The sequence below is a fragment of the Equus przewalskii genome, chromosome 15, assembly GCF_037783145.1.
Source record: "Equus przewalskii isolate Varuska chromosome 15, EquPr2, whole genome shotgun sequence".
Taxonomy (NCBI): domain Eukaryota; kingdom Metazoa; phylum Chordata; class Mammalia; order Perissodactyla; family Equidae; genus Equus; species Equus przewalskii.
In genome coordinates, this window is record NC_091845.1 from 37,811,073 (window position 1) to 37,836,099 (window position 25,027).

General features: G+C 38.0%; 1 protein-coding gene across 38 annotated transcripts in view; it reads right to left on the bottom strand.

The window, feature by feature from the left end:
• Positions 1 to 25,027, bottom strand: part of DOCK3 (dedicator of cytokinesis 3) — a 445,464-nt gene that overhangs the window by 121,855 nt on the left and 298,582 nt on the right. For all 38 annotated transcript variants that reach the window (XR_011526962.1, XR_011526961.1, XR_011526959.1 and 35 more), the window contains 3 exons: positions 13,963 to 14,044; positions 8,575 to 8,635; positions 7,148 to 7,295 (listed from right to left, as the gene is read on the bottom strand). Coding sequence is in view for 34 of the 38 variants with exons in the window: in XM_070575184.1 (XP_070431285.1) it covers positions 7,148 to 7,295; positions 8,575 to 8,635; positions 13,963 to 14,044 (291 nt within the window). In the remaining 4 variants the exon portion in view is untranslated. The remainder of the gene's footprint in view (positions 1 to 7,147; positions 7,296 to 8,574; positions 8,636 to 13,962; positions 14,045 to 25,027) is intronic.

A 25,027-nucleotide genomic window follows, 5' to 3' on the forward strand; every position in this document is an offset into this window, starting at 1 on the left:
TTCTCTCTACCTCATTGAGTTTTTTGATTATAGCTGCTCTGAACTCATTATCACTTAGTTTACCTAATTCCAAGTCCTCAGGACTTAATTCTATGTTTTTATTGTTTTCCTTCTGGTCTGGGTCTTTTATAAATTGCTGGATGGTAGAGGAGCGGTTTTTTTCCCATGGTGGTAGAATTCGGTTGCAGTTACAGCCTGTCATCACTAATGGGGGTCGAGAGCCACGTGTTGTGAGCTCTCCGCCTACAGGCCAGATGGCTGCGCCCAGTGGCTTTGCCGGGAGGGAGGGGCTGCTATTCTCGCGCCTGATCTGGATTCAGATCACTTCTGTTCTCTGATCTCCCAAGGCCTTGGGTTTATGGGGTCGCCGGGGACGGAAGCTTTCCCCCCGTCAGCGGGTTTCCACTGAACCAGCAGCAGGAGTCCTGGATGATCCCCGGTCACGCTGAGGTAGCCCCTTTCTACTGATAGTGTCTCATCTCCATTTGCCTATGCAGGTTTCATCCTCTTCCTCTTCCCCTTCTACATTTTTGTTGACCCAAATTATCCCTTTTTCTATTGTGAGTTTGTTATCAAATTGAAGTGGTTACAGTTATCTTTAATGCTTCCTTTCCCTTTAGCTGTTATGTTATAATTAAGTGTTTATTAACCTGTTCTGATATAGAGTTACAATTTTCTGACTCTGTCTACTTATCACCTTGGTTAAAGCTTTGTATACCTTTGCTTTCTTGCTTCAGGCAGGAGAGCTCTTTTCAAGATTTCTGGTAAGACAGGTCTAGTGGTGATGAACTCCCTCAGCTTTTGTTTGTCTGGGAAAGCCTTTATTTCTCCTTCATATTTGAAAGATAACTTTGTTGGATAGAGTATTGTTAGCTGACACTTTTTATCATTCAATATTTTAAATATATCATTCCACTGTCTTCTGACCTGCAGTGTTTCTGCTGAAAAATCTGCTGATAGCCTAATGGGAGTTCCTTTGTAGGTTATTATTTTCTTCTCTCTGGCCACCCTTAATATTTGTTATCATTGAATTTTGACAGAATGTGCGTTGGAGAAGGTCTTTTAATATGATATGTCTTGGAGAAAGTCTTTTGAGATAATTAGGTGTTCTGTTACCCTCATGTACTTGTATATCCAGTTCTTTCCCCAGGTTTGGGAAGTTCTCAGCTATTAATTCATTAAATAAGCGCTCTGCTCCCTTCTCCCTCTCTTCTTCTTCTGGGATACCCATTATCCTTACATTGCAGATAGGTATTTGAGTCAAATATTCTTGTAGAATTTCTCCATTTTAAAAAATCTTAGTTCTCTCTCCTCTTCCATCTGAATCATTTCTAGATTTCTATCTTCAAGCTAGCTAATTCTCTCTTCCACATGGTCTGCTCTATTTCCAATGCTTTCTACTTTATTCTTCATCTCATGCATTATGTTCATCAGCTCCAGAATTTCTGTTTGGTTCTTTTTTAAGACTTTCAATCTCTTTGGTGAAGTACTCCTTCTGTTCATTAATTTTATTCCTGAGCTAATTGAGTCTTTCTGAGTTTTCTTGTAATTTGTTGAGTTTCTTCATGACAGCTATTTTGAATTCTCTGTCAGCTAGATCACAATCTTCTGTGACTTCAAGTTGGGTTGCTGGAGAGTTTTCATTTTCTTTTTGTGATACCATGTTACTGTAGTTTTTCATGGTCCTTGACGAGTTGGTCCTCTGCCGGCACGTTCGTAATAGCAAACAAGTTTCTTATTTGGGTAAGGCTTTGTTTTCTTTGATTCTGAGCTGCCTCTGGTTGTATTTGAGAGCCTGTGCTTCCCACCTTCCATTGCCTCTGCCAGAAGTGTTATTATCAGTGCCCTTGTTGTCCTGCTTGTGCCTCTGAGGTTGCTGGTGCCTTGCTGCTTATGATATTGCTGCAATGATGGGTGTCACCACCAGAGTCAGTGGGCTGGCAAGCACGTCTGCTGCTTCTGGGGTAGCCTGGGTCATGGAATCCCTCGCCATGGCACAGGAAGGAGAAGAGTGGGATGGGAACTGGAGTCACAAGCACCTCTGCCATGTCCAGGTTTGTTGGGTCTGCAGGCACTCTTGCTACAGGTTGGGGAGTCAAAGTTGTGAGCACAGCTGCAGCTAAGGGGGGACTAAAGTTGTGGGCTCTGCTGTTGCTGTTACCTGGCTCTCCAAGGGCTCAGGCACTGCTACTCCCAGATTTTCTGGGGGCACTGGTACCATGCTGCCAGGGCCACTGGGTTCGTAGGTGTCACCACTGCTGCCAGGTGAGCTGGGGTCATGGGCAACAATGCTACTGCCACAGGGGTAGGGCTATCTGGGTTGCAAGCACTGCCAGGGCTCCTGAAGCCTCTGGTCTTGGGTGCCAGCATGGTTCCTAGAACCTCAGGTCACAGACACTTCCGCTGCTGTTGGGGGCCTGGGGTCTTGGATGTAGGAGGAGGCTGGGTTAGAGGTACAGTTGTGGTTCCTGGAGCCTCTGGTATGGGTCCCTCAGCATTTTCTGGTGCCGCTGGGAGCATGGGCTGCCTGGGTTCCTGGGGCCTCCATTCATGGGCATTACTGCAGCTCCTGGGACCTCTGGTTGCAGGCATGGCTGCAGCCCTGGAGCTTCTAGTCTCAGGAGCTGCTGCTACTGCTCCCCTTGTTTCAATGTCTCCAGGAGGTCCAGTCCACCCACCTTCAGATGTATAGATCTATGGATCTCTCAGGCATTCTGGTGTGCTGTGCAGAGAATCTTTTGTTGGGCCATGGATGTCCTACTGGTTGTAACTTACAGGGGAGAAACAAAGGGAACAACTCACTCTGCCATGATGCTGATGGCACCTTTCAGGAATACTTATTTTTACTTTTATTTTCAGGTGGTAGAAGGGCTTCCATGAGTAACACCTCTGTCCCTTCCATCACTTTCCTGGGAGAAGAAGTGACTTCTTTGGCCAGTGCTTCCAGGAGAAGGACCCAGGCATGAACATCTCAGTTCTTCCTCTTTCCTTTTGGGACCAACCTGTTTGCAGAAAGCATACAATCTCTGCACCACCAGGCTCCACAATGATGGTGACTTTAAAAGTCTTTCTAATTCAGGGTTATGTTAATCACAACTTGTAGTGGGTTGAATGGTAAAAAGATATGTCCGTATCCTAATCCCTGGAACCTGTGAATACTGCCTTATTTGAAAAAATGGTCTTCATGGGTGTAATTAGTTAAGGATCTTCAGATGAGGAGATTATCTTGGACTATCTGGTTGAGCCCAAGTTCAACGACAAATGTTCTCAGAAAAAGGCAGAGGGAAATTTAAGATAGACAGAAGAGAAAAAGATACAGACAGAAGAGGAAGCAATGTGACCACAGAAGCAGAGACTGGAGTGATGAAGCCCCAAGTTAAGGCATGCTATGGCCATCAGAAGCTGGAAGATGCAAAGAGCAGATTTTACCCTAGAGACTCCAGAAGGAGTGTTGTCCTGCTGGCATCTTGATTCAGGACTTCTGGCCTTCAGATTGAGATCAAATTTCTTTTGCTTTAAACCACCAAATTTGTGGTAATTTGTTATACTAGTCATAGGAAACAAATACAAAAGTCCACGTGGCTCACAGATCTAGACTATAATCTCAAATCTAAGTTTTGTCACTAATAAAGGTGACACACTTATCTGTACTACTTACATATATATACACACTGCAAATTTATATCTATGCTACTCTACATTGTATAGCCGTTTTTATATACACTTGCTTAACATTCTAATCTCAGAACCAATCTATTGATATCCATTAGCCCCCTCAAACTGCAAAAACAGAATTTTATTCTTAGTTTACTAAGCAGAAATTATTAAATAATGGGGAATGAAGGTTGACTTTTGTCAAGTATCTTTTTTGATATTAGGATGATTGCATAGTTTTTTCCCCTCTGATGTATTCTATGCTAACTGCATGGTGATCAGAAAATGCGGCTTGTGCCTTGTGGAATTTATAGAAATTTTTTCTATGAATAAATTTTGTAAGTGTTCCATGAGCAGCAGAAAAGATATATTCTGTTTGTTGGACAAAAAATTTGCTTAGAGCTGGGAGACATATGGCTTGGGGAGCTGGGATATTCTGGTTATACCTACTGTGCTGGCATCAACATCACTCCTTTTGACTATTACAGAGTCCTGATTTAGATGATAAATTATGCTCACCCTACTTAGAGGTAGGAGAAAAAGTGGCTAAGAGTATGGTCTCTTAACCAGGCTGCTCAGGCACATGCCTCACCATCCTCTGCCCTGTTTCCTCATCTGTAAAAGACAGACAGTAACAGCTCATGATGAGTGCGTAACAATGATGACTGTCATTATCTGTCACATCAATTTTACTCAGATTCTCTCCTAAGTCAGATTTATTTATCTGATTTAGATATTTGTCTCCAACCTTATTTATTTTTGTCTTCTTACCTGTGAAGAGGCATGTTAGTTATATACATAAAGGTCATGACAACCAGATCTTCACCATACATTCCACCATGTATTGGTATAAAAGCTCTTTCTATCCCTGTTGAGGGGAAAAAAAGGGCTTTCTGGAACACAGGTGAGATAGAGGCAGAGATGTTGGCAAGGACACCTAGACTCTCATCCTGCTTTCTCTCCCCCAGTTAAGGAAGTAGGTATGTTAAGGCTGAGTTTGGTCAAGATTTCTTTAAACTGAAGTACATGGACTGTTGGGCAAATGTCTCCAGAATGGAGGTAGGAACCCTGAGTTTAATGGGTAGCATAGAAGTAACCCTCTACTTTGCAGAGACCAAGTAATCAGGGGCTGGTCCTGCTGGGGATTCTGGGGCTGAGGGAGTGAGTGGTGCTGTCATGTGCTGTGTCTGTGCCTGGCCTGAGAAGTCACTTCGCTTCCCGTGAGATCATGAGTTCTTGGAGGATAAATAGGAAATCAAATTTAACCTTACAGTGTGTGTGTTCTTTTTCTATCAATCCCTGATTTTCCTGACACAGGACACTCATTCCATAGATTTTACCTTAATTTATCATTAATATTGTGACATATTTTCATTTTGTTTGTATTTGACTACTATACTTAGCCGGCTTTAATCTTTTTGTGTCTCCCACTATCTTTGTCTCTTACTATATCACATAGATGGATTTTTTTGGACTCTTTTTCCAGAATTTTTATCTAATAGGGTTTTCTTTCATCTCAATTATATTTACTGTTATAATTGATATGGATGGGCTTTCTTCTGTCTTTTGGTCTAGGCATTCTGATTTTTCTCAAATGCTCTTTTACAGCAGCTGTTGTACCGTATGATCTATGTTCTTACATGGACCTTTGTGATGGATGATTATATATGCTGCATTTATTTCTATTTGGGTTTCCTTCAGGATAGAAATGTCCAAATTTTTAGTAACAGAAATATTAATGCAGTTTTCTAACCTAATTTGTGCCTTTATTATTACTGGTTAATAAGAAGTATGATAACCCAACAGCAATAAAAACTAAACATTGACCATAAGGAAGAATTAACATTTTAAAAATAACCTGTTCTATAAAGCCTGTGACATGACTTCTATTCCTAGCATTTTTTGTTATTGTTGCTGTTTTTGAATCACTATAGGTTAAATAAAAGATTAATTTTTTTAAATTAAAATATGATTACTACCATTCTCTTGTTCTTCTAAGAAATGTCATTAATTTGCCGAGTCACTTACTTAACCATGGTGTTGACCATCTCTTCCTCAGTAAGATGGTGAACCCCCACTCAGTGCACAAGATTGGTATAAAGTTTCAATGTGATTATACATCCAGAAGAGCTCTGAAAGAGCACAGAGCACTAAACAAATGTACACTGGTATTACTATTGAAAACAGGTGACATTTTATGTGACCATTATGGAGCAATTAAGATATTATGGATGGAATTATGTAGGATTTATATTTTAGATGTTAAAGTGGAACTTTAATAAAATGTGGTTGATTACATAAAGGTCCAAATTAAGTGTAATTATGAATTAAGTTCATTTCCTGACTGAATCAGATAGGACAGATAATACAGAAAAATATCCATACAATATTATGGTGAAGATATATTAACACGGTGATTGGCAGTATAAGATTTAATTTGGAAAAACAATATTGGGTTGAAACCAAAAGAGGACAGATTTTAAAAAAAAAATCTCACAGTTAGAAATACAGCTGCTTTAAAAACTCACTACGGGGCCGGCCCAGCGGGGTAGTGGTTAAGTTCATGTGCTCCACTTCTGCAGTCCAGTGTTTGCAGGTTTGCATCCTGGGTGTGGACCTAGCACTGCTTGTAAGGCCACACTGTGGCAGCATCCCACATAAAATGGAGGACGATTGGCACAGCTGTCAGCTCAGTGACACTCTTCCTCAAGCAAAAAGGGGAAGATTGGCAACAGATGTTAGCTTAGGGACAATCTTCCTTACAAAAAAACCCAAAAAAACCCTCAAGACTGATCATGTTTTCAGTACTACTATTCATGCCTAAGTCTCTGTAAGCAAATCCAGATGATATGCCTGGATTCTGTGTTTCTTTTCCTTGTTTTTTTCTATTGCTTAACAAGAGTCAGGAGGAAACATACTGCTTCTATAAGGCAGACCCTTTGGCTTATGAACACTAAAAATAATGCCACACCTGGTTGGACGTGTCTTACAGATCTGTGGTGGCAGAAGTGAAGAGTGAAACCTCAGCTCCTCAGAAAAACTGGCTTTTCTTCAAAGATAGGGCACCTTGACTTGTGGTCATTCTTCGAAGAAATCTGCATCAGTAACCAGCTCAGTTACAATAGCTGGTGGGCAAGTATTAGACATGGAGGACTCTTTTATATCCAAAACACATGAGAAATTACATTATTAGTTTTCCTGTGAATATATAAGGTTGGTTAATCCTGGATAGAAGAGGAAATGTGTACTACCAGACTTTTACTTTAGGACAGAAGGTTCCAAATTCAGCTGATTCAGAATCACCTGGGAAACTTATTTAAAATATAGCTGTTTAAGCCCCAACCCAAACCTTATTCGAAGTCTCTGCATTTTCAAAAAACTCCCTATCCAACATATCTTGAAGATTCTGTGTCCCACAAAGCTTGAGAACTGTCAACAGTGCTGGGATGTCTAATGTTGCCAATCATTAACATTTCCAACATCCATTACTCACGTGTAAACCTTAAGAACAAAATCCTTTTCTTCCTTTAATTCTGTGAGCGACTGTAGGACATCCAGGATACTTAGGACTGCACAGCCATACGGTCGCCGGTAGTGCAGGTGAGCAGGGCCCTTCTTTGAGTCATTCAGGAGCATCCGGCCTGGCGTACAGCAGAAAACACCAGTCAGATTAAGAATTCCAAATTTCTCTTCAGCATCACCTGATTTTCATCCAAGGATGCCAGAGCTATAGGCAGCTTAGAGATCCTCTAAACTGGAAGACTAATTTAGGAGTGAAGGGAGTCATCCAAAGATGCAAGGATATTTATGTGGAGGAATGCAAAACAGGCCTTTGGCCAGGGATCTTCCCCTGCACCACATTCAATCAATCGTCCTTACAATGTACCTCAACACCAACAGTCCATTTATTAATCATATAAAAATAAAACAGTGGTTTCATGAATTTCTTAGAAAAAATAGTGTGCTAACAGTTAAACTTTTTAGGCATATTAAAGATACAAAGTTTAGTATTTTAGCTGCCAGGTAAAAACTATGTATGCACAGATAAGGAGGACAATTTATTATTTTTCCAACCAAATTTTGTGCCAAAACTGCTCCAAAACCACTCTGGGAGTGAAAGCAGTCTCAGAAAGTAGACGAAAGCTTGATTTTCCAGCTTACCAAGGTTGTACCTACAGTAGCAAAAGGACTTACAAATGCAAAACTTGAACCTCAACAAATGCTTTATTAGGTACAGCAAAACAAAAATGAAAAGTACAGCAAAACAGTTGTTTTGTTGGCAAAGCATTAAAAAATATCCTTTGACAAAAATGTACAAGATACGCCAGAGCCTAAATCTATGGAGGAAGACTTGGTTAGTCACAGCCCCCCAGATTATGTCATAAACTTGAAATAAGGCTGGGAAACCAACCACAGAGCAGTAACAAAAATCACTTTTTTCATCTTGAGTTGGGGTATAAGTGAGATACCTTTCACCTACTGCAGTAAGCACAGTAATTTTGTAGAAAATAGCATAGATAGACACTTGTGGATATGAAACACAGCAAAGCAATTTATCACCTGTTAAACTGGTAACTCTGGCAACCTTCTATAAGATCTCTGAGATGGAGGGCTGGTACAGAAGCAGGGTATTGTGAGGAAGAGAATGTCAAAAAGTAGACCACTTGGAAAAAAGAGTTTGGGTACGAAAAACAAATAGGAAGCAGAAGATTTCAAGTGAAAAAAATATGCATTCCTTTATATCAAACTCAGCTATGACAGTAGCTGAGCTTAAAGAAGAACTGTAATACAAGCTGAACTCTACTCCTGAGACCTGACGTAACAGGTAAGATCTAGGGAAAAGACAAAGCTCATACATAGTAGATACTTATCCCAAGTTGGGCTGGTCTTAATCATGTGAATAGACAAGGTGGACAGTACCTATTCGTATCACATGGGCAATTATATATAAATCTCTCTTCATATCTTTGCTGCTCAGATCCTAAGAGAAGAGAAAAAATAAGTAAATTAAGGCAATGAATACACAGAAAAGAATTAAAATTTCATTTTGAACCTCATAATGGTTTGCTTTTGTCACTTTTAGTGTATGTTATAGGTGGAGGAGGGGGATTCATAGCAGTTTAATGTTTATAAGATTGCTGCAGTGAAAGTTTGGATATCTTATATGCCTTGGGAAGTTTATTTTATTGACCATATTTTTCCAGCTCTTATTTAGAACTAACAAATATCTATAAGTGTTTTCACATTAGAAATCTTCACGATATTGCCTTACCCATGTTTATTCTAACATCACATAAAAATATTTTGTGGGGCCAGCCTGGTGGCATAGCAGTTAAGCTGGCATCTTTGGCAGCCTGGGGTTCACCTGTGTGGATCTTGAGCGCGGACCTATGCACCACTTATCTAGCCATGCTGTGGCAGGCATCCCACATATAAAATAGAGGAAGATGGGCACAGATGTTAGCTTAGGGCCAATCTTCCTCAGCAAAAAAAGAAGAGGATTGATGGCAGATGTTAGCTCAGGGCTAATCTTCCTCAAAAAACCCCACACATTTTTTAACAAAAGAAATGTTCAATGCAGAGAAAAGTAAGAAAACACCAAAAAGCTCATTAACAACTGAAAATCTACAAGTTTATCCGTTACTAATTTTACATTTATTCTGTTGTCCACAAATGATTATTATACACTATCACAGCAGCTGAGCTTAATTTGATCTCCATTTCTACCTTTAGACATTTACCATTTGTACTGAAGTATAAAGCTGAAAATAATGTTATCTGGAAAATTTTAGGGGCTTCCTTTAAGTAAACAAATCTGATTCAGAATCAGAAACTTTTAAAACTACAGTTATGGAAATAATTTTATACATTAAATTATTTGTTCAGAAGGCATTTTGAAATAAAATGTTTGTTTATGGGTACTTATACTTTAACACACTGTACTTCAATTAATAAAACTTTTTAAATATATATCCTGTTTCACACTTTTCACCAGATCATTAACTTGCTGCTCACTCCAAGCCATTGTTGTGAATATGGAGTAACCTCCAAATCAGGTTCCCATTATTTCCTTTCTGCTTCTAGGAAAAAGTCCCTTAGTTTCATTTCCTTCCCATCTTTCATCTTCTGATTGGTCCCAGATGTTTTTCTCTCTTCAATAAAGCAGGAAGAGGGACAATCAAGTGGCAGTCAAAATTTCGAATGAGCTTTGAGATCGAGTCCCCATGTTTGCTTTATTTTTATACCTTATTGCAGGGTTAGGACTACGGCAAGACAAGCAAAACAGCTAAGGTGCAAAATTTAAGGAGGTCTCACTCTCAGGATTCTGTACTTTGGTTATCTCACCTTAGTCCCAGCTCTGCCCTCTAGAGTGGTCTCAAACATATGAGAGCAAAGGAAACATTAAAAAGTAATGTGTAATGGTAAAATTGAAACTTTTAGATTCTAAATGGTTATAATATTTCACCAAATACTTGATAGAACAATGAAATATGCTTACAATAAAATACATTACAAAATAATTTACATAAATTGCTATCTCTGGAATCACAAAGATACATTTTTACAAAAAAAGCTGTCTTTTGATATTGAAAAAGGATGTTTCAGGCTCCATTTAACTAATTCCTTTAATTTAGAAATAGAATTTAAAATGATATTCTTAAAATAGCATTGTATTTTGAAACTTATTAAGAGAGCTACTAAATAACAAATAGAAATTGAAAAGCAGATTACCATTTTCATGTGCTTTGGGGATTGAAACATGTCTATTACTGAAGGATACAGAAACATTTGACACATATCAGAGTGAAATGGTTCCTTCTACATACTAGATTGTGTTAATCCAAACTATCAAATGACCAAAATAATTATCAATCTCAATAAATCTAGAGAATTCAAGCCAGTTACCAAAGATGAACAAACACTAATCAGATGGGTTGCATATAAGAGCACAGGATCTCTGCCTCGGCTCTGTCTGAGTGAATAAAAGAAAGAAGGCTTAAATATCATTTATGGTATTTTCCAAGTGGCTGGGTAGGGGCTCTTTCTGACCATGTTGTACATGGTACCCAGAACTCTCTATGGTGTTTATTTGAGGTCAACAAACATAATATGATAATAATCAGTGCAAGAAAATATTTGAACTAAAATTATTACTTGTGAGTCCTACTTAATTTCAATGCCAAATTTCAATGTAAAAGCTATCTTATTAAATATAAGTGCATGGTTAAACACAGTTACCATAGAATTACTAAACATAAACTCTTCCAGACTAAGAACCAGGTGTGGTTATCCATGTTAAAATACTCACAAGACTGTAAACCAAGAAGGGAAGAGGGGTGACTCAATTCATCATTCACCTGGTGAGCAGGGTTTGAATTTAGATTTACTCACTGAACCATACTCTCCAGTCCTATAGAACTAGAAGCTGGTTCCCAACTACACAGTGGGTAGACAGGGCAGTGACTCAGGGCTCAGCATCTTAGACTCAGTTATTGATATGCCATTTGAAACATGGAAAAGTCAATTTACTTCCCTGTGCCTGGACTGCTCTTTTTCTGTAGAGATAATGGAATGTACAAATACAAAACAAAGCCAATTTATTCATACTAACGCTGCAGAAAAGGAGGCAATACTTTAACACGTGATGTTATTATACTAATAATCAACTTCATTCTTAATTCCAAGGAATTACTACCTAAAATTCTATTTTGAAATGTGGAAGAGTGTAAAAAAATGTAGAAAATAGACTTCCAACTAATGCAGAGAAAACAGCACAAGTTCATTCTCTGAGTTGGTCACTCAAATATAATAAAATATAAACATATATTTATTTATATAACAAATGATTACTGAGGCTTTAGTATTTGCCAGGCACTATGTGTGAGGCACTAGATATGTAGTAATGAGTGGATACACAGGCATGCTCTTACACACTCATACACACAGCCATTGTTTCTAATTTGAAAGTCAGAAAAATCTTCACTGTATTAGACATTCATAAATATGAAACATCTCCCTTTTGGATAAAACTCTTCCTGCACAGGAAGCTCTGAAATCTAACAAGGTTAGAAAAACCAGGCTTTACAGAGAACAAGGTTATGCCATGGATAATGTGACTGTTTGTAATATGGCTCTGAAGTCGGTTTGAGTAATCCTGCAAAACTGCTCAGTTTGTATGGTCCTCTTTTCCTGAAGCTATGGTAAGCTAAGAGGTTGGCACTGACCACAGCTGTGGTTGCATTTTCTTGCATTTATTCTGAAACTTTGTAACACATATATACCAATCTGGAAAATTCTTTTAGCCCACAGGAGGAATTCAAGTCTTAGATAATCAGAAAACAGGTTCCACCAAAATTATTATTTTTTATAGCTTAAAGTAAAACATGAAAATCTTGGCTAAGACAATCTTATTCAAAAATCTTATGCGCTTTGTAAAAATTCCTCAAATCACTTTTGGGATCTTTTTTAAAAAAAATCCAGGGCTGTACTGGAAAGTGGACTATAGAAGTGGTATTTTTAGCAGCCTTGTGCCTTCTCATTGTGGCAGAATAAGAGCACATTATGAGTGTTAGGTGTATCTCTGATTTATAAAGTTGGAGCTACAGCTTAGCCCTCTGGGCCCATACAGATAACTAAAATGCAGCAAAATGAAAGTTTTGATTTACTGTAATTATATTCAAATATTATTATAATGAAGTTCATTTTTTAAGAGACAAAGTCTGCACTCATCAAATTCAAGGATAGCACATGCACACAGCTCTGTTGCCACAATGCCAAAGAATAAGGAATCAACAATTTCTTTTGCTGCTTTAACCAAATAATACCAGAAAACCAGGATCTAGAAAAACCTAAGGTGACTGAGACATTCTAGACATACGAGTATCTCATTTCTTTCTAATTCTGTTTCAGAAAGGCGGCCCCAGAGAACTATCTCAGTGTTTAGGCACTCTTACTTCAGAAGCTCTCTCCCAATACTCTAACCTAAATCTCATTAAGTGCACTTTGAACTCTTTCCCTTGTTCTTTTCCTATTGAAGAGAAAGCATTGATCTTCCCGGACTAAACTATCTCAACTCCCTTAACCAGCTTCATGGGTCTGCTTTTCTTGCTCTTTCTTCCTGTGTTGTCTCCTAAACTTTGAATGCTGAGCTCAAAGATGGACAAAACATCACTGTAGCTTAGATAGATTTATAAATATTTCTGTACCTCTGGCACATTTTCAATAAAAGCTATCCTTGTGAAAGTGGTTTCTGATTCTCCAGTAATATTGTTTGAGATTTTGAAAGACAAAGTTGTAGTAAACAAACAAAAAAGTGAGGTAAACAAGTCCAATTTTATCTTTAAGAGAAAATCACATATCAGATCCCGAGACATTCCATTTTTCTTTAAGAACTCCACTGTAAGACTTTGACACTCCACTTTAAGACACCCTACTATCAATTGTGCAACTCACACAAGGGCAGTGGCATTGTGAGACGATCACACCTCCCCACACTCAATGGGTCTTGATCTATCTCAGTATCACTAAAGCAGATAAAAAAATCCACGATAGTCCAAAAAATCCACGATAGTCCAAACTGGTTTAAAATTTTGACACAGTCTTGTTTTCTTTTTCAGCAAATAAATCAACTCAAATAAATAAAGCTGAGCATTTAGTTTTTTAACTGAGTAGAAAAAATTTAGTAAATCAGAAGCAACATGAAGAATACACAAGGCAATGTGGTATTGTGAGGCTTAGCACATTCCAATAAACAGATTACCAAGCCTTCTCTGGGCTAATGAATCCATGATCTCAGAGACTATGAGCAAAAGCATGGTTATTCAGAAAAAACTGACGTACAGATTATCGCAGGAAAAGACCCTCTGTTTGGTATTTGAAAGATAAGAACTACTTCATTTGTCTCTCTTTATATGCACTCACTAAAAAACTGCACAGCGGTAAATTTGGCGGATGCCTTTACAGAAACTACACTTAGACATCAGGGATGTCCACCGGTCTTGAATAAGAATAATAAGAAAGACTTTTCTCAGACTTTAAGTGATTATCATATAAAGTAGCTTCTAAAATGTATGTCAGTAAAAGGCACTTGATTATATTTCTTTAATAAAAAATTCAATTAAAAACTGAAGCTAATTTCAGCTGTCTTTAAATATTTCATTGAAACCTGAGAGAAACATAAATTAAGTCCTATTCTCCCCAATGTGTGGGGAAATAAGAATAAATGCTCGTTTCCATGGTGACAATATCCACATAACAGGCCCCTGGTTAGAGTCAACAGCAGAGAAGGGAAAGAAAATTTGCACATACTGTAAAAAGGGCACACATTCGTTCTATCTTCTCTGGGTTCCTTGGCCCACCATTCTTGTTCAGTCTCACCAGAAACCGCTCACTGAAATGTAGGAGAGAAAGATAGAGAAATGTAAGGGATTGCAGGCTCCAGAACAAATAAAAAGGGCATTTATAGATAAACCCTAAACACTTTCAGAACAGCTTGCAGTGACAGGCAGGGTCAAAGATACATGTCTAGTGGCAGGACACTATTTTTCTTGCCAAGCAATATGCAACAGACACTACAAACTGCTTGACAGATGTTGCTGTTTACTTGCTGGTTGTGGCTCTCATCTCCCCTAAAGTTGTGTGCCCCCTGAGGGCAGCAATGAAGATTGTGTCTTAGATATTTTACAAATAACCCCAAAGCTCCAGGCATAATGCTAAGCCCATAAGAAGTATATACATTCTTTGATGTGAACACTCAGTTCATAAAAATAGTCATCATACTGGATCCAAAAGAATCTACATTACCCAGTTTACATCTTCCTATATTACCCTCGAGAATCATTTTAGGGCTAAGAAAAAAATGTTACAGGGACTTAGAAAAATTTGGGTGAAAAGTCAAAGAGAAATAATGTATTATAACTAAAGCTGCAATGAGAAATTAATAGGGCCATTAAAATATTTTATTCCCCAAACAAGAGAATTTAATTCCTGAAGGAAATTATTGGACTAAAAAAACCTGAGAAACAGTGTTTGCAACATCTGAAGAAATGTCTCCTTGCTCTCTCATCTCATTCCTGGCCCCTGGCCAGGATCTGATTCCCATCTCTTCACCCCAAGATTCCCTACCAACTGTAAAAGGAAAACTGAGCCATGGCAAAGACAAAGTACATGATTCTAAAAATAATTTACTTCTCCTGTGGCCATAGTTATATACTCACTACATATATTCGGTTTTATCAGTAAAAGGGCCAATATTAAAATACTGTACTAGAATTATATCAACTGCATAGGTTGCTTACTTTGTTCATGTATTCATTTGTTCATTTAGTCAACAAATAGTTATGAAGTCCTGTGTGCTAAACATGGGAATAGAAATGTGAACAAGATATACACAAGGTACTTTTCTTCATAGAGCTCATGGTCCTGGTAGGCAGTCAAATATGCAGAAATGAAGCTCAGAAAAGATTTAGGCCAGATATAAATTTGAGATTCTTCAACAAGGGGATTAGACGGGAATAAGGAGAGAATGTGCATAGAATGAGAACTAAAAAGGGCTTTGGTCAGAATCCTGAGGGACGTTGATGTTTAAGAAATAGGCAAAAGAAGAAGAACTAGCAAAGCAGACACATAGGGACAAATAGAAAAACAGAAGAAAAATAAGCAGGATGGTGGGATGCTACCTTAGTCAAGGGAAGAAAGTGTTTGAAAGAGAAGGGAGGGATCAATGAGGCCACTGAGAATCACATGAGACAAGAACAAAACAGTGTCCACTGGATGTCAAAACAGAGATTACTGGTGATTCTGGCAAGAACTGTTTTAATGGAATGGTAGAGACAGTCCAGTGAGGAATAAGAAGTGAGGAAGCAGAAATAGTGAGTCTAGAACACTCTTTAAAGAACGGCTATGAAGAGGTAGAAGTGATGAACTTTTAGTTAATGGGCATGTTGGGTTGAGGGAGGTCTTCGCTAAAAGATGGGATAACCCACATGTGTAGACTCAATTTTCAATAAAGCTATCAAAATTCAATAAGGGAGCATCGTAGTTTTAACAAATGCGGCTGAACAACCCGTATGAAAAAAACTGAACTTTGATCCTTGCCTAAAAATATTAAAGTCACATAGTGAATTTTTATTATTTATTAATTATATTTTCTTTTGTTAAAAATTTAAGTTAGAATATAGCTGGAAATTAAAAAGGATTTTTTCATGAAAAACTTGGATCTTTCATGCAATTAACTAGATTATTCCAATCATCCAGAGAACTCTGTAAAACTGCTTTTATTTTAGGCTCTACTGTTATCACTAGTAGCAGAATGAACTTGTTAACAAAAACAGACAAAGTAAAACACACACACAAACAAAAATTAACTCGAATGGATCATAGACCTAAACATAAGAGCTAAAACTATAAGAAGAAAACACAGGGAAAAAAATGAAGACAAGTACCTTTGTATATTTTGTTCACATTTATATTTCCATATTTAGCACACAAAAGAAAAATCTTTGTGATCTCAGATTACTAAGCAAATATCATCAATCACAACAAAATGATAAATTGAACTTTGTCAAAATTAAAATCATCTTCTCTTTGAAAGACACTGCTAAGAAAATGAAAAGACAAGCTATAGACTGGGAGAAAATATTTACAAATACTCGTCTAAGAAAGGAGTGTATTGAGAAGACATAAAGAACTCTCAGAACTCAATAATAAGTAACAACTCAATTAAAAAATGGACAAAAGATCTAAACAGATCCTTCACCAAAGAATATATAGGGCTGATAAATAAGCTCAAGAAGACTTCATCAGTCATTAGAGAAATGCAAATTAAAAGCACAGTGAGATACCACTACACATGTATTAGAATGGCTAAAATGAAAGATTAAATATACCAAGGATTGGCGAGAATGTAGAGCAACTACAACTCTCACAAACTGTTGAGGAGAATGCAAAATGGTACAGCCAATTTGGAAAACAGCCTGACAGTTTCTTATAAAGTTAAACACACACTTACTATATGACCCACCAATTCTACTCCTAGGTATTCACTCAGGAGAAATGAAAACACAGGTCCACGCAAATACCTGTATGTGAATGTTTACAGCAGTTTTATCCCTAACAGCCAGAAACTGTAAAGAACCCAAAAGGCTATCAGGAGATGAATGGATAATCCATACAATGGCATATTCATGCAATGGAATATTTCTTCATGATAAAAAGAACAAACTACTGAGATGTATAATAATATGGATGAGTTTCAAAAGTATTATGCTACGTGAAAGGCCAATCACAAAAGACCATATACTGTATGTCTCCATTATAGTACATTCTAGAAAAGGCAAAACTAAAGGGACAGAAATGAGATCAAGGGTTTCCAGGGCTGAGGAAGGAGGGCAGGGATTGAGTGCAAAGGTGCATGAGGGAACTTTCTGGAATGATGAAATGTTCTATTTTTTTTACTATGGTGTTTTCACAACTATAGATTTGTCAAAACTCACTGAACTAAGTAAGCATTAAACAGGGTGAATTTTACCATAGGTAAATTACAGTTCAACAAACCTGACTTGAAAAAAAGATGGGGTACAGCTAAGAACATTTACATCTAATGAGACAATGCTTTTAAAAGGGGAGATATGGAAGACAGAAGAGATAGAAAAAATAATTGGGAAAGGAAAAAGAGATTTCCACCTCCTCAGGGAACTGAAAGAATTAAGGAAATAGTAAAGTAGGAAATGATAGATGTAGATACAAATAAGTTTGTAGTTTTAGTAATGGAAAGTTGAGGCTTACGAGAGAAATAGGAAATAAGAACATCAAAGTAAAGTTAAAAAAAACAGGAAAAATTCTGAAGACCACCTGAAAGAAAGTATAACAAGGGAAAGTAGAAATGATGGTTGTTACATGGACAAGTGGAAAAGTAGCAATAAACAACATTCAGCTGAGTCAATGCTCTCCCCAAAGTATAATCTTGAAACTATAAATCTTTCCATCTCCTTCACTACCACTAGACTAGGCCACCACTGGACTCTAGCTGGGATTATTATAACAGCTTCCCAGTTGATCTCTCTACTTCCTTTTCACCTCTTTATAACTCATTCTTCGGAGAGATTGATCCTTTTCAAATGTGAATCAGATCACACCAGTTCCCATCTTAAAATCTTATCCTATGGTTAATTGATTTTTTTATATAAGGATGTCAAGACAATTCAATGGAAGAAATAATATTTTCAACAAGTGGTGCCGAGGCAATTAGATAGCCACATGAAAAAGAATGAACTTGGACCTCTATTTTGTACCATATATAAAAATTAACTAATAATAAATCATAAATATAAATGTATGCATGAAAACCATAAAACTCTTAGAAGTAAACATAAGCATAAGTCTTCATGACTTTGGATTATGCAATACTTTCTTAGATAGAACACTAAAAGCACAAGTAATGAAAGAAAAAATAGATAAGGTGCACTTCATCAAAATTAAAAACCTCTATGCTTCAAAGGGCAACATCAAGCAAGGGAGATTCAGAGAATGGGAGAAAATATCTGCAAATATTATATCTGACAAGGGACTTGTATCTAAAATATATAAAGAACTCTTACAACTCAATAATAAAAGGACTTGAATAGATATTTCTCCAAAGAAGATAAACAAATGGCCAATGAGGACATGAAAAGATGTTCAACACCATTAGCCACTAGGGAAACACAAATTGAAACCAAAATGAGGGTACTATTTCACTTCCACTAGAATGGCTTTAATCAAAAAGACAGATAATGACAAGTGCTAACAAGGAAGTGGAGAAATTGGAATCATCATATACTGCTGGTGGGAATGCAAAATGGTACAGCCACTTTGGAAAACAGTTTGGCGGTTCCTCAAAAGGTTAAATACAGTTTAACATATAATCCAACAATTCTACTCCTAAGTATATATCCAAGAGAAATGAAGAAATGGCCATACAAAAACTTGTACATGAACATTCACAGCAGCTTTATTAGTAATAGCCAAAAGGTGAAAGCAATCAAAACATTCCAACAACAAATGAATGGATAAATAAAAAATGGTAAGTATATCCACACAACGGAATATTATTAATCCATAAAAGGAATGATGTATTGTTACAGGCTACAAGATAGCTAAACCTCAAAAATATTATGCTGAGTGATAGAAGCCAGTCACAAAAGACTACACATTGTATGATCTCACTTATATGAAATGTCCAGAATAGGCAAGTCTATAGAGACAGAAAATATATTAGTGGTTGTCTAGGGGCTGGGATTTGGGAGGAAATGGTGACTTCTAGAAGTCTGTGACTTCTCGAGGGTATGAAATTTCTTTTGTGGGTGAAGAAAATGTTCTAAAATTGACTGTGGTAATGGTTGCACAACTCCAATATACAAAATTAACAAAATTATACATTAAATTGTACCTTTTGAATGGATGAATTCTATGGTATGTGAATTATATCTCATAAATCTGTTGCAAAAATCAAACAGCAACAACAACAACAAACCTTTTCATAGCTTACTCTTGCTCTCAGATAAAATAAAAATCAGATCTCCAAGATCTTCAAGGCCTTGTGTGGAACATTTGGCATATCTTTACAGTGCCATCTCACAGGAGCCTTTCTTGTTTACTACTCTCCATACAAATTGGTCTCCCAGATAGAAGTTTCTTGAACAAGCCAAGCTCATTCTTGCCTTAGGACTTTTTGCATGTGCTGATACCTCTGCCTGGAATGCTGTTCTTTCAGCCCAAGTGGCTTAGCTCAAATGCCAGTTTCCCAGGGAAGCCAGCTCTGACGATGTTAGCAAAAGCAATACTCCTTCTCCCCTCCTCATTACCCTCTCTCTTCTTTACAGCACTTGGCACAAACTAATTATTTATCTTTCTCTTATGTGAGAGAATAGGCTCCCCAAGAACAAGGGCCTTTGTTCACTGCTATTATTTCTAGTACTTCAAGAGCCTAACCTACAATAGGTGCTCAATAAATGTTGAATAAACAAAAGTGGAAATTCCATGAAGGACTGCTGTATGGTGTCTGGAAGCAGGCTGATGAAGGTAACCATAAATTGGATGGGTAACATCACCATCATACTATGCAGAAAGACTGATGAACTAATAGAGAGCAAACAAGATGGTCAGCACAAATCAACCTTGGTGGCCAAGGACTGAGAAGCATCAAATATGTTGTGGCAGACAGAGTCTTCCAGCTGCTCACTAAAACCCATGCTTTCTTTTTCTTCTTGGGAAGCCAGCTAGACCATACTTCTTAGGCTCCCTGCAGCTGGGTATGGCCATGTGACTGAGTTCTAGACATTGAAATGTGGATGGAAGCAATGTGCGCTATTTCTAGACTTAGCCCTAAAAAACTTTTACACATGTACCCTCATGCTCTTTCCCATTTCAGATGCCTGGAGTGGAGACGACCACCTGGGCAACCTTGGGGCCATGTATTGGTGATGGTAGAGTATCCATTATTCTGAGTCCCTGAATGACTGTGCAGATGAGGATCATCCTACTTACTGCAAATTCACCCACCCAGTGCTGTTATACAAGCAAGAAATACACTTCTTTTTGTTTGGGCCATTACACATTTTTCTGTCTGTTTGTTACAGCAGTTGATCTATCCGAATTAATATGTATACATACATATAATAACCACCCAATTACCAATATGTATACATACATATAATAACTTGATATATGAGTATGAAAACAATTTCAGGAAGTTTCTGTTTTTCAAGAGGATTTATTGTTACTTTGTACTCTTCTTTGGAAGGAAGACATACAACTGCTCTCACCATCACACTACCACTCTCTGTGACTCTCTTAAGGGCAGACATCCACTAAGCAGGCTGTCATTTGGAGCTGCTAGATACCCACACTGAGGGGTGCTATTTGGAGGAGCTACACCAAGCTCTGGGCCAAAGATAAAAGAGTAAATACAGCAAATTCCTGGGTGGACATGGTTGCTGGCCCTATCAGAGCCCAAGAACTTCTCTTTCTCCTCAATAGGGAAAGAAGGCTCCTACAGCAGTTCTCACAATGCCTAACCCGAGCTTCACATTTCCTAGTCTTTCATGCTTCTGGTTTTACCTGGCTTTCTTCACAATTTGTGAGACTCAAAATAACTGTTTTCTCATTTCACAGGGCTTGGGTATACATCTAAGTATTTCCTGTTTTGCTAGCTTCTCCAATGGGTATGATAAATAAATGCTGCTTTCTGTTAACATTCAAACCATCTGAAGGCAAATCCAATGTTTCCTGATGTGGCAATAGCTATTCTGCAAAAGAAGTGGTCAAATATTGTTGGGAAATACTGCATTAAACACAGAAGGTTTCTACCCTCTAGGACCTCACTCATATTTCCAAAAGGTGTGAAAGGAACTGTGGCCAAAAGAGTAAAATTTATTCATGAGGTCTGACAAACATTCACAGCTCTATATGACAGCAACAGGTCAGTTGTTCTCTTAGACAATCTGAGTGAGAAAACTCTAATTCTTTCAAGAGAAGAAAAGAAATTGTGTTAAATTCTTACTGTTCAATAAGCCATGTCATAAGAGAACTGTTCTACATTTAGTTGTCTTTATGATGAGCTATGCATGAACACTATATGAAGGTACATTAATTTCATATTATTGAGCAAGTTCTTACAAATGAATTCCATAATTTGAATCTGTGACAAGTCTATTAGTGTCTTAATTTTAAGATCATTTGCTTTTATGAGAGTTCTAATTCACACACTTTACACACTTCTCCATTGATAGTAATTCATGCATCCCTACAGTAAGTGTTCAGTGATCGCAATGAGGTGTTGTTCAGGCACTGAGGCAAAGACAGAGTCTCTGATCCTCAGGGAGGCTATCCTGAAAACCTCTGTTTTGGAAATATAGGCACACTACTCAAATAAATACAGAGGAATTCTCTCAACACTTTCAATTTAATATTCATGTTTATCATTTGGTCCTCTGTAGAGATGGATGACAACTACTTAGCATCTCTCTCACGATAAACTCCCAGGTGCTTAAAAACAGGCAAGTAGCCCCAAGGCCATACTACACAGATTAGGTAATCTCTAATATTCCCTCATAGATTTATTTTCCAATTTAGATCACTTGGCTTTATTTCTCAAATTCTTCAAGTTTTCTCATTTCATTCTAAAGCATGGAGAGCAGAAATGCATAAAGCAGTTTCATAAAGACAAATCAGTGCCGTGGTTTTCAAATTTATTTTTAGTATCAGCTTTTCCCTTCTTTTAAACAAAACCTTACACTACTCACCAACATATGAAAAATTTAAAAACAGAGCTACTTTGGTTGAATCAGGTGGTTGGGAAGCAGAGGCAGGAACCCTCCCTACTTAGGCCTCTCTTTTAACCATCAACTGTCTCTGAACACTTAAGGGCTTCAAAGAATATTTTTATAACTACTAGGATAATTCCAGGTTCTCTTCAGGCTTCCTCTCTCCTTTTTATTCATCTGACAAATATTCATGAATTTCTACCTTGTTCTACAAACTGAGGTAGATGCTGGTAATATAGAAACGAAATGGTCCCGATCCTCAAGGTTCCAAGTCTATTGGGAGAGAGAGAGACATAAACCAAAAATTTCAACACAATGTGAAAATGCTATAACTGCATAGAAAGGGGCTGACAAGCTTTCCTGGGATGAGCGTAGGCTGCCTGAATGAGATACTAGAACAGATTCTTGTAACATTGCTAGGTTTCTAGCATTTGGTAAAGGGTGTTAGAGATGAAGAAAAGGGGATTCCAGGAGGGGAGTGCTCCACGTACAGACTCTCTGAACTATGAGGCAGCTTGACGGTAGGGGAGCTCAGAGCATGAGTTAAGAGGGCACTGGAGAGCCGGGGAGTGGTCAAAGGCATCATGCAACACAGAATCATCAAATCCGCAGTGTGAACTTACATGCAAGGTTTCTCCAAATTTGGCTATCATCCGGAGTTTCTGGAAGCTTATTAAAAATGCAGATTCCTGGGTTCCATCCCATATCTTCTGGATCAGAATCTCTAAGAGACAACTCCTGGAGGGAGTTCAAGAATCTGCATGGTTTTTTTTTTTTTTTTTGAGGAAGATTAGCCCTGAGCTAACTGCTGCCAATCCTCCTCTTTTTGCTGAGGCAGACTGGCCCTGAGCTAACATGCATGCTCATCTTCCTCTACTTTATATGTGGGTCGCTTACCACAGCATGGCGTGCCAAGCAGTGCCATGGCCGCACCTGGGATCCGAACCGGCAAACCCCGGGCCGCCGAAGCGGAACGTGCACACTTAACTGCTGTGCCACCAGGCCGACCCCAGAATCTGCATTTTTAAAAAGGTCTCAGTTGGCTGTTAGGATTAGGAAGTTTGGAAAACCTGATTATGGGTGTTATGAGAAGCACTGTTGATCTCATAAGTCTTAAGAATGATTGCTTGGGCTACAGTGTGGAAGACAGGTTGGTAATATAGAAAATACTCCGAAGACAACTGAAGCAGTCCCAGCAAACTAAGAGGCAGTTGGGGGCTGAAGAGACATGAATGGATGTGAGATATATTTAGGATACAGAGCTGACCAGGTTTAGCAGTTGACTGGATGTAGTAGTGTCAACCAGAGAAAATACAAGGGAGGAAGACAGCAAGTTCAGATGTACGTGTAGAGTCCGAGGTCTCTGTGGTATATGTAGGTGAACAGAAAACAAGCAGCTGAAAGCCCAAGTCTGAAGCTCAGGGAAAAGATGTGGGTGGAAGATATGGTTCTGGTACTCATCAGCTTGCTACAGCAGCACAGTAGTAGCCGCTTAATGAGTGTCTTCTGTATACCACAGATTGTTTAAAGTGTTTCTTTTCTTGCCTAATTGTATTTAATTCTCATAATAGGCATTTCACCTTTGAGGAACTGAGAGTGAGAGGGGCAAAGTTTCTGGTTTGAGATCAGAAAGTAGAGAGAGAGTTATGAAGTTGGAATTCTAATCTGCATCTGTTTGAATTCAAAGCCCAAGCTTCATCTGTATTTCATCTTATGAAATGAGCACTGAAAAAAAAGTCTGTGGTGGGAAGGTAGGGGAGGGGTTCCATGGGCAAATATATCTGGGAAATGCTGCAAACCACATCTTGCCCTAGACATGCACAGTGAGTGTCTGTGTCACACAGGAAACCCAGCTAGCCTCAGGATCTCTGTTACCCACACGGAACACTCCGACCCTTCTGACTACAAAGTCTCTTGCCAATCCCCTATTCCAGCTCTGCTGGTGGCATGTAGTCTGTTTGAAGTTCATGACACTCCCACTGAGGAAAATGAGAGATGATGGGGGCAACGCTTTGCCTGATTTGGAACAAGCAGAGATTCTTGAATGACAAACAATCCGAGAAAATAGATTCATTTTTCTCTAAAGCAAAAGAGACATGAGTAAATCTGTTATCACATATTCTCAAATAGTTATAAAAGCATTTTATAATCATACAGCCCCTATAGGGCCTTTAGAAATCATGCACTTCTCATGAAAATGAAATAAACAGTAAATTAATGATCAGTTATGGGGGGAAATACAGTTGTTTTCACTCTAATGATTTATGCTCTCACTCTGGGATCAGCTTCTCAATTCTAACAACAAAAAACACAGAGATGAATAAATGGGAGTGAAGTGAGGATGAAGCTCTGATGACAGGATAGTATAATGCTGACTCAGTTCATCTTTGACATCACCAACATTCAAGTCATAATGCTTCTAAAGAAGGTGTACACTTATATGGGGAAGCTGGGGGGCAGGGAGATTGACCCTGCCTTCTATGTATTTTGCTAATCATGCCTATGGAGACTAAAAAATGTCACACTTTTATACTTCTCAGCTGAAGGTCAAGTAGTCTGAAGTGTTATGGAAAAGTAACCATGCTAGCCCATGATGCCAAAAAAGCAGCATTTGAATAGTGGCTGCTTCTCTGTATTCCATAACAGCTCTTTTGTCTGGCATAGACAAATGTACCCTTTATAGATGGGTCCTTTGAAACTTCCCAATAGTAACCCAGATCTAACAGTTCTGCAAGAAATGCTGAACAAATCAATTCATGAATGAAGGGTGAAAAAATCAATTTAGCTAAGAACTCTTTCACCAAGTGTATAGAATGCTACCTCAATTTATCTGACTATACTTAGATAAATATATGACTAAGCACTACCAGAGAAAAATAAAGCATTTAAAAGCAAGTCACTGCTAACAAGATGTAATGTTTTCCTATTTACTTATCATAATATTTTCCAATGTATTTACTATGCAAACTGGAAAGATTTTAACAACTGCTAAAGTGTGTTTGCTCTCTAAGGCCTCATGTAAAAACACTGTCTTGGAAATAATATATAGAAAAATATATGTCTTTTATGAA